Source organism: Platichthys flesus, chromosome 21, assembly GCF_949316205.1.
Source record: "Platichthys flesus chromosome 21, fPlaFle2.1, whole genome shotgun sequence".
NCBI classification, from domain to species: domain Eukaryota; kingdom Metazoa; phylum Chordata; class Actinopteri; order Pleuronectiformes; family Pleuronectidae; genus Platichthys; species Platichthys flesus.
Window position 1 is genome coordinate 8,544,270 of NC_084965.1, and position 10,550 is coordinate 8,554,819.

A 10,550-nucleotide genomic window follows, 5' to 3' on the forward strand; every position below is an offset into this window, starting at 1 on the left:
GTTTATAAAGAGCGACACCTGATTCTTCCCGTCAGCAATCACGTAGGCTTATTAATACATGAATGCTATAAACATAGAGTCAGAAATTCAGAGGAGGGACGCGTTTAAGTGCAGAGGCTTTTAGAAGATAGAGAGATGCATTTATTAGTCCCAAACACATGCAGAGACACACTCATGCAGGTAGGGAAATTTAATCTCTGCTTTTGACCCATCTGGTGCAGGACACACAGAGCAGTGAGCGACCATGTACGGCGCTCGGGGAGCAGATGTTGGGGGAGTAAGGTGCCTTGCTCAGGGGCACTAGACAGGGTAGGGAGACTCTTGGATTTTTGGACAGATCAATCCAGGTTCGTCTTTTGTTGTCTCTCCGTGGAGTCGAACCAGAGAAGAACCAGAGACCTTCTCTGCCCATAGTCCAAGTTTCTGCCACTAGACCACCGCCTCTCCCAGAGCTCTCTCTAGAGCTGCAGTTTACAATCATAACTGCTCAATAGTTTCAGTTGTAATAAACATATAATACACTGTTAGGTAGAATTTGTAGTTTTAGCTGTAAATGTGTGTTTTCTATATGAGCGAAATATCTGTTTTTACCAAGAAACTACTGCATCAGCCACATTAGAACTGTCATGAAGACAAAACACAGCAGAACGCAGTGCCTCTTGCTGAACAAACATGGAGTGATTATGTGTCACTTTGTCACAGGCACAATCAGCACAATCATGAGTAAAAGAGATATGTAAAATACAGTGGCATCCCCTAATGTTTACACATGTCTAACCCAAAGCCAGGTTCGATAGTCAATCTGCATGCATAAAAATGCTGCTCCCCACTCACCTCCACTAACCCTGACAGTCACACCCAGGAAAATAACAGAAATGACGAGTGGCATCGACTGGTGGTGAAACCAGCTTCTAAAGACAACAGCCTGGAGTCACCACAAGTGAGCCAAAAAACAACAAGATCATAAATGGGCCACCTAAGAGATAAGGAGAAGGGGGGGAGGTAAAGCGTCCACTTTGTTAACGCCTAACTCGTCTTCAAATAACATTATATATGATTTACATACACATACTCTTAGGTCCATAACCGCACAAAAATAAAATAAAAAGGAGCTAAGTACAAAAGACAGCACACTAGAATACCATGCAATACAATGCAATCATTAAACACATGCAGACTTTTGTCTCAGTGTTTCCAAAAACAATAGCTTTTTACCTTTGGCTCTTAAGATCCCAGTTTCTGAGTCAGTTAACTGAAACGTAAAAGGATCAATAACATTGCTCAGCAGAGCCTGACAGGTGGGCCTCTTCAGAGGGAAGATGTGTTGCACAGATGCTTTGTGAATCGTCCACGATGTCGAATTTAATAAACACAGCGCCGTGGTCGTCCCTGTGTGTAGATGAGCAGGAGAGATTCTGTTCGTCGTGAACACGTTCCCTCATCGTTCATCTGATAAGTGACTATTTTCAGTGAGTTGCACGTTTTAATCTCTGTTCCTTGTTTATGCCATTTCCCCGTATTTCCAGTGTAAACAGAATCTGAATCGGACTGGTTTTATTGTCAAGCAAGTTTACAAAAACAAGGAATTTGCTGTGGTGTATTATAAAATTAAGCACATATAAAGATTAAATGAGAAAAATACTATGAGCACCAGGGGAGAGGTTGTGTAAGTACTTTGTAACATTGTTGTTACACAACAATTACCTTTGGGTTTTTCCTCGGTGTCATTATTTAGTGAGATCATATTGTTATTGTTCATAGCAGCGGGGGGTTACTCCTCGTTTCATTAGTGAAACCGAGTGCGTGTCACATGACAGTGAACGGGCACGCGCAGTTTTTTTTTTTTCTCACACTTTTGTAAACAACATGGCGGCTGTCGGAGTGGCCCAGCGAGCGGACTGATCCCACACCGAGCTGTCAAACCCGCAGCTCTCGGGGGCGAACACCTCGTCGCTGTCGGAGTCGCACCAGACACAAGCTGTTCTCCCGGTACCGACCCACGACGAGCTGGACCGACGTGCTGCCTAGAGGACAGACAGACTCACGGTGAGGTTAACGCGTTAGCATCTGTAGCTAGCTCCACCAAGACACCAGTGCGGGCGGACGGACGCGGTGCAAAACAACAACCGGGGAGGAGGCGGAACACTCCGGGACACTTTGTTCTGACAACTCCCCGTTATGTCCGCTCAGCCCGTGCACACATGTGTCGCCCTGCCATTGTTATCTAACTTCTGTGTGTGACCGATCGTCTCATCCCACTGTCTCTCACCAGGCCCTCCACAGTCTATGGGCTCTCAGTCCAGTTCTGGGATGTCTGGTGGAAGGAGCTCCTCCAGTGACAACCCAGCGGAGCGGTCTGAAGCAGCAGAGCCGAACCGGAGCCGCAGGACGGTGGACAGACAGTCATCAGCAGCAGCACCATCATCAGCAGCAGCACCATCATCAGCAGCAGCACCATCATCATCAGCAGCAGCACCATCATCAGAAGCAGCACCATCATCAGCAGCACCAGAGGAGGACGTCGACCTAGCTGAAGTGCTGGCTTACCTACTGAGGAGGTGACATGACCCGGACACTGATCTAAACACCCTGAGGGGTCGTTCCACACCGTGTCAGATCATCCCACTGTGGGGCCACACTGCCACGGATCGTAATGTCATTTGACATGCTGATTTGGTCACATGAGGAACCTATGGAAACTGAAATTCCACCTGTCTGGCATCTAATTTAGATAAGAATAAGATAAGATGTACTTTTATTGAACATCCGTTGAGGAAATGCAAAGTTCATACAGCAGCACAAGTAGCTGCAGAAGGGGAAAGGTATACATTATAAAAGATAAGAATATGACCAGAAATAATTTTTATACAAAAAAAAATGAAATGGTCTAATGGTCGGGTGGCAAAATGAGCCCCTAAGCAGTTTGACACTCAGAGCAAGATGTGGGCTTCCACTGTTTTTAACTCGTCATATTTACCTTAATGTAAACCACAGAGAAATTTTTGTTATTACACTGTAAAGCTCCTTTCCAGTTCCATATTCAATCTAAAAATACATCAACAGTTTTATAACTAATCATTACAGTTAAAATTGAATTACAGAAAAGAACAATGTTTCAACATTTTCACCAAAGATAGCTGTCATCAAAGCTTGCAGAAAGTTTGGTCTTTGGTTTTTGATTTGTTGCTGGTATATTGTTAAATGATTCGACCGGTTGTTGTGAGACACGATTATTTATTTTCTGATTTCTTGCCCATGTATGTACGTATGTGTGTTCCTCTTTAACCGCTGGTTGAACTGGTGTGTTGTTTCTGTGTGTGTGCAGGGGCCAGGTCAGACTGGTCCATGGCAGTGGAGCCACAGGGCTCCAGCTGGTCCAGTCGTACTCTGACTCTGACGAGGACAGCGATGGAGCCTGGGAGGGTCGGCTGGGAGACCGCTACAACCCGCCAGGTAAGTCCCCCCCCCACCTGCTGACAGATTTCACTGCCCAGGCTGTTGGACTGTATCCCCAGATGCTATCCCTTCTGTCTTTCCGAGCGTCTTATATGTGTTTGGCTCCTCTGTGTTCTTTTTGTATCTTTTTCTCATAGAGTATTAGAAACCTAATCAATGCGCCCATTCACTTGCTCACAGTGAATCCAAATCCTCAAGATCAGCTCCTGCTGTAGTCTATCATGAGCTGACTACGACAGTCTTCAGATTTTTTACTCGGGGGGTATAGAAACATACAGTCCCTCCAGTTCAGTGCATGTCTGAAAGCAGCTGTCTACTCTGCTGGAGGGTCAGTGAATATTATTTAAAGCAAAAGCTCTGTTTCCCAGTATTAAATAGCAGTGTGTCAGTATGTTACTGACTGTGTAATTGGAATCCACCCAATTCCCAGTATCAGACGCAGGATGAGCTCATACCAGTAATGTATACGATTTCAGTTTAAGATACAAATAACTTCAGCAGTTCTAAATATATAGGACCATTGAATCACAATGAACGTTACGTAGCAAGTCCAGAAGGTTTGTTTACTGTTTGTGTTCCTCTGCCAGTGGACACCCAGCCGGACACACACGAAGTGGACCTTAGCGAGATCCGAACTCAGATCCTGCTGGCCACAGCCTCGTCCACCCAGAGAGGCCGACAAGGCTTCACACACATGCTAGCAGAGGTCAGACTGGCAAATTTCTAGCACTTTGAAAACAAAGATGTTTTACGTTGTTGACTTAATGTGATGTTTTCTTTACATTTTAGAGGGAAAAAGGCAGATGTAAAGGCTCCAGTTTTTCTCATGGGGAGTGCAGTCGTATCCGCACACAGTAAGCGCCTCAAACAATCACACATGTCTGATGTTTCTCAACAAATTACCAGCGGGTGGCACTGAGTAAAAACATCAGTTCAGAAAAGCAGCACATTAAAAAACCTGATTAAGTATTAACTTCTGTCTGTTAATTTATGTTAACCCTTGTTTTCCCTCACAGTTTCTTGCCAAACCATGTATCCCACAAGGACACATACCAGCAGAAAGCTTTCTGTGGAGTGTACAGCGAGGAGGGCAACATGTTCCTCTCAGCCTGCCAAGGTAAATAGCCCAGATCCAACATGAGAACCCAGAGGAACCGATTCAGATCTGATCAGGATTCTTTGTGGTTGTTTAAAACTGCTTAGAAATCAGAGGAAAACATGTTGTGTTATGTAAAGTGTATAGTCAGTCCCAGAGAAACACCGTTTTACTTCTAGTTGTTTGATTCAAAATGTATCTGTGTAAAAAAATCGGAAAACACCACAACTACCAAATCTAGTGGCAATATGTTTATTTTCACGATTTAATACATCATTACATTTTTTAGCAGTTGCTGTTTTGCTGTCAGTTTTTCTTTTCTCATCAAGATCCAGATGTTTTTATCCTGCAAACGCTGAATTAGAAGCCAAATGCTGTTAACAGGACTGTTAAATATAACGATTTGTATTTTCTGTTGCTCTGTGCAGACCAGAACATTCGCTTGTACGACACCACCAAGGGGCGGTTTAAACTGCTGCGGACGGTGAGGGCTCGAGATGTAGGCTGGAGCGTGCTCGACGTCTGCTTCACCCCCGACGCGCAACATGTGCTCTACTCCAGCTGGTCTGATTACAGTAAGGCTCCTGTCTTTCACCGTGTGATACAATGAGCCACTCATTACAGAGTTTTGGTAATTCAGGAGTTGCCTGTGTCTCTCTCTCTCTCCCCCCCCCCCCCCAAACCAATTCAAAACATGAGCTAAATGTGATTTTGTGTTACTACCAGCCACAACCTGGGAGTACCACAAGTTTTGTGAAAGGTGACAGAGATTTGCGTTTTGTCAAAATCTGTTGAGCTGTTTTTCAGTAATCTCGCTTAAAAACATACAAACCGAGGTAATAAAGAAATTATTTCCGCTCACTAATTGAAAACGCTTCAGAAAACAAAGAGAATCACATTTTTGCTAAATTCCATTGTCATGACTTTCAATATGCTGTTTTGTTCATGTCTGTTTTATCTGTCTCTGTCTTCCCCACAGTTCATTTGTGCAGTATAGATGGCGACAGTGAAAACCACACCTCCCTGGACCTCAAGTTAGTGTTTCCCTCATAGTATCTTATAACATAACAGAGAAGGTAATCCATCATTCCCTCCGTTCATTACCACCTGGATGAATGATCCTGTCATCAGCTCAACCCCCACCCTCTCACTCTGTGTCTTCTGTTCATTGATTCATACAAAGCACTGCTATTAAAACTCATCTACTCCTAACACTAACATTGTTTAATATCTGCCTTCATCAAGCTTTTTTCTGTGGCCTGATGCAGTACACAGTGTCGTTATGATTCAGTGATTGTGCCACTGCTGCATTGTCAACCTGCTTCTGTGTGTGTTTGTGGGTTTTTAGTCCAGATGAGAGGAGGTTCTGTGTGTTCTCCCTAGCAGCCTCCACAGATGGCAAAGAGATCCTGGGAGGGTGAGTACACTTCACGTTTAGGATTCAAGGGGGCGCGGAAATCAGGACTGAGGCTGCTTCCATACTACTGCGCTTTTGTTTGAAAACAGCGTTTTATTTTTAATACCCGTCCACACAAACAGTACCGTCATTGTAAAATGTCAAATTTAACTGCACAACAGCGGTTAGCAATGACAACAGGGTCAGCAACACATGTAGTTAATTATGCATGTTGCGTTCTACATTAGTGGCCGAGGCTAATGCTGGTTATTTTCTACCGGAAAAGCTTCATTGTAACTGAAAAGAACCAATCAGCAAGCAGTTGTGTGTGTCTAGGCAATGCTTTTCCAAACATCTCATGCAGCCCTGGAGTTTAAAAAGCTAAACGGGGACAGCAGCTTTCCAACGCTCTCCGTTTTAGCGCCATGAGATATATCTGTGGCAGAGCATGCGTTTTCAAACAAAGACTTAGTAATGTGGATGTAGTGCGAAATGTAAATCCACACATCTCTTCTTTTTCTGACAGACGTTCGAGCGAGGTGGAAGTTCTCTTTTCAACTTGTAGCTAGTGCTGTTAGTTCTTGAACTTTTTTTTACAGAAAACAGACCAACATTTAATACATACAAGCAAACATTCACTTTAAACTACTACTTTTAATCCATTCAGTCTACCGCTCCTCTCCTTTCAGAGCAAACGATGGCTGCCTGTATGTTTTTGACCTTGAGCAGAATAAACGAACGTTGAAGGTGAGTGTGTTTGTATTTACTTTGTATTTGTATTATGTGTGTTTTGCTTTGCTGGCATTGGTGCGTCTTTACATGTACCTGTAAAATCCACCACTGTTAAAGCTCTCTCCTCCACCTCATGAGGTCAAGGTGAGCAGAATAGTAACTTTCAAGCCCACATCAAGTTTTACATCACCCTCCCGCCTGTAAAGCCCCTTTTCCACTGGTCAAAAAAACAGGCAACACCCAGTATCATCTGGCTTTTGGCTGCAATGGTAATGAATTCAATCAGCTTTAACACCCAGGTCATATAACATCTTCAGTAGACCCTGCTCCGGTCGGCAGTAATGGAAACAGGACTAATTTGGCAAGACAGTGAGGTGAGAGAGCGCCTCAGTTGTTGGTGCATTTCTGATGTCAAACATGACATACAAGGTGGGAAAAAACTGAACGGCCAAGTCCTGCTCTGGCAATGGGAAAGAAGTCAATCTTCTTTTCTTGCTAATTTTGGTGTATCTGAGGTGTGATGTAGAATAACAGAAGGCTGCTGCCTTCAGAGGGACTAAGGGGGTTAAATCCACCTCCCTCCTCCCACTACCTCCCCCCGTGCAAAAGTCAGTGGCTGACCTCTACCATCTGCTTCAGCATGATCCTACACTCTGTCAGTCCGTCCCTAATTACCCCTGCATTACCGTGTCTATGATCTATTTTGAACTTTTGCCCTTCTCTGCTTTCCTTTATCTTCATTGTGTATGTGGCTGCATGGAAAAGGATTATTCTTTGAATTTTCTTAATTTTAACAAATCCCATGAAAAGACCTAACCTACACCTGCTGTCTCCGACTAACAAGCACTGATATATATTTTACTGAGGGAGAGCTCCCTTGTTTCCATAGACTATTAAAACATGCCGCACATTCATCACCATAAACACACACCCTGTGTGTCCAACACTCACCAAACTCCTACTACCTATACACACTCCAGCCCTACATAAGGATTAATCTGCCGCTGAAAATAGTCCCCCAACATCCTCTGTTTTAGGTAAACACTACAGCGGGCAGGACAGTCAGGGAATGGCACACTGTCCGTGTTCTACAAACACATTGTCTTCACACCCTGCAGTCTTAAACACACTGAATGCTTCTGACGTGTGTCTCTGGTCACAGATTGATGCCCATGAGGATGACGTGAACGCAGTTGCATTCGCTGACGGCTCGTCCCAGCTGCTCTTCTCTGGCAGCGACGACGCACTGTGCAAGGTGTGGGACAGACGGACGCTGCGGGAGGACAGACCGCAGCCTGTCGGAGAGCTGGCCGGACACCGAGACGGCATCACCTTCATCCACAGCAAGGTGGGGAACACCTGATTAATTAAATGCCAAAATTAGCTCGGTAGACCGACATTAGGTCCATTATGTTGGTCTCAGAGCGTCTGAGTGTTGTTTTCTTTTCTTTTTTAAAATCTGGTTCTTCCACTTGTGTCTCGGTTGTGCCAGGGTGATGCACGCTATCTGATCAGCAACTCCAAGGACCAGTCTATCAAGCTCTGGGACGTCAGGAAGTTCTCACCCAAAGAGGGCTTGGCAGCGTCTCGCCTGGCTGTCACCCAACAAAACTGGGATTACCGCTGGCAGCAGGTTCCCCAGAGAGGTGAGGAGGGGGGGTCATATGAAAGAAAAACAGAGGAGGAGGTAAAGATTACTGACCGCACCAATGGGAGGTCTGTTATTAGTGAGCGAAAATAGTTAGCAGTGTTTATTTACCTACTGGCCCTGTTGTCCCTTTCAGCCCTGAGGAGACACAAGCTGACAGGCGACACATCGGTGATGACCTATCGTGGTCATGGCGTGCTGCACACCCTCATCCGTAGCCGCTTCTCACCGGAGTTCACCACCGGGCAGAGGTTCATCTACTCCGGCTGCTCAACCGGAAAGATCGTCAGTGAGTGTCACCCCGTGGGCGCATATGTCAGTTTTAGTGCATTGTTAATACGCACATCTACAGGAAGCTGCATTGGTTGAACTGTTTGTGTGTGCGTGTTTGCAGTTTATGACGTCCTGACGGGCACTGTGGTCTCCAGGCTGTCGGGTCATGACGCCTGCGTGAGGGACGTCAGCTGGCATCCATATGAGGACACCATCATCAGCAGCTCGGTGAGTAAAAAAACTCCCATGATTCCAGACAGCTTCACGACAACATCAAATCATCAACGACCAAAGTTACATATTGTACGCTTTGATGTAAAGATTTCACATTTAATGAATCCAGAAGAAAGGGTTTTAATACATCACTGAAGTCACAGAGGAATTGGAGTTGTGACAACCTGTCCTCGTCCTTCTCTGTCTGTCCACAGTGGGACGGAGCGGTGCGAATGTGGGAGCACAGACAAACGCATCCTCTAGAGGAGGAAAGAGAGCGGGACTGACAGCGAGAGAAAAGAGACAAAAAGGAAAAGATGTCAGGGGAAGAGACATCACCACAGACGGAGAGAGTGGCCCGAACAGAGGCCGACGATAAAACCCAGAGGGACTGGGAGAGACTTTAAATATCTTCTAAAGTTAATGCTGGATATTAATGATTCCAATTATAGTGTGGATGTGAATTGATCAGTTGGAAAGCACCATAGCCTTGACATTGTAATGGTCAGGTTATAGGGACACTGAGGACAACCTGCTTCTGTTTGTCTGGTTTTCTTATGTTTTTTTTTGCCTCACTTGTGAACAGAGTAAACAGGCCAAACATTTTTAATTTGGCCTGAAACTCTGAAAAATGTGCTGAAGCTGGGAAAAAAAGCTACACAGCACTTACTAATAATGAGCTGTTGAAAAGTAATGGTAAGCTAGTTCAATGTCAAATCAATGTTGGATTTTGCAGGGAGCAACCGAGGAGGATGATTCTGTATAAATGTAAAGTACTTTAATGGTATGTGCATTCAGGGAGTGTATTTAGATTGTTGTTAGTGCTGATTTGACTTTGCTTCAGAGATTCCACATGTAAACATATTGTATATGAAAATATGGAAACAATCCAGTACCGTACTTGCCCTACAATAAACCTATCATGTAATTTTGTAAACCCGGTGGTCATCAGGCCCACCCGAACACACTGTTAGTTTACGGTTGACCTCACGCTAATGTTAGTCCTCTTTAAAGATGTCTTAAAGGAGAAAAGCAGCTCCTGTATTTACACACAGCACTGGTCTTGAGCACTCAACTCTGTAAACACCAGCCCTGAGCCAATAAAAACAAAATGTTGGCCAATATAAGCCTGTGATCTGCTCAGAAAAGGTTTGAATGTGTGTAATAATGTGTTGAAGACAGAAATAGGGGACGGGGGATATGAGTGTGGATTAAAACATACACACTCATCTGTTTATGCAATTTTCAGGTGTTTATATCAGCCCATGTTTCTCTCTCTGACAATTGTTTTACAGTAACAATAAAATCTTTATTTAAATGTTCTTGGTGAGATTACACTTTCATGCAATAAATGCTAAAATGTCATATGTCTATAGGAAAGTGTGAAGCTTACACTATTAAACACTGGATACAGATTTTTACATTATTCAGACTTTTATTTTTCAATTTGACTATTTTCCTAAACTGATTTGTCCATTTAACTTGGTTCGAATGACTCTGACAATTATGTGTTAACCCGCAGCACACAGCAGACAGCTGACTCTCAGCTGCTGCAGGAACCAGAGCAAAGTCGCCTTTAGGTCGTCGTAACGACCAGTGCAGTAAGTGCTCTAAAATTAGACTGAGGTTCTTTTTATGACATGTCTGCTTTCATTTACACTTATTGTTCCCACTTGAGTCCAATGTGTTCCTTATAAAACCTAAACGACACAGTTATGGAGATAATTGAGTCTCAG

At 44.2% G+C, this 10,550-nt stretch overlaps 1 protein-coding gene across 2 annotated transcripts; it reads left to right on the forward strand.

The window, feature by feature from the left end:
* Positions 1–1,843: 1,843 nt before the first annotated feature.
* Positions 1,844–10,136, forward strand: dcaf11 (ddb1 and cul4 associated factor 11). 2 transcript variants are annotated; one of them, XM_062379819.1, is made up of 16 exons: positions 1,844–2,046; positions 2,273–2,403; positions 2,440–2,558; positions 3,326–3,453; positions 4,044–4,162; positions 4,246–4,310; positions 4,473–4,573; positions 4,981–5,127; positions 5,532–5,586; positions 5,901–5,969; positions 6,638–6,695; positions 7,843–8,028; positions 8,173–8,326; positions 8,465–8,617; positions 8,723–8,829; positions 9,030–10,136. In XM_062379819.1, the coding sequence occupies exons 2-16, from the start codon at positions 2,287–2,289 to the stop codon at positions 9,099–9,101; spliced, it is 1,650 nt and encodes a 549-aa protein (XP_062235803.1). In that variant the 5' UTR covers positions 1,844–2,046; positions 2,273–2,286; the 3' UTR covers positions 9,102–10,136. The 2 variants fall into 2 exon arrangements, with proteins under 2 accessions (XP_062235803.1, XP_062235802.1); XM_062379818.1 differs by having other exon boundaries at positions 2,273–2,558.
* Positions 10,137–10,550: the final 414 nt, after the last annotated feature.

Coding starts and splice junctions, on each gene's coding strand:
- dcaf11 (XM_062379818.1), top strand. CDS start 2,287: ATGGGCTCTCAGTCCAGTTCTGGGATGTCTGGTGGAAGGAGCTCCTCC. Junction 5,587..5,900: donor CACACCTCCCTGGACCTCAA/GTTAGTGTTTCC, acceptor GTGGGTTTTTAG/TCCAGATGAGAGGAGGTTCT. Junction 8,327..8,464: donor GCAGCAGGTTCCCCAGAGAG/GTGAGGAGGGGG, acceptor TGTCCCTTTCAG/CCCTGAGGAGACACAAGCTG.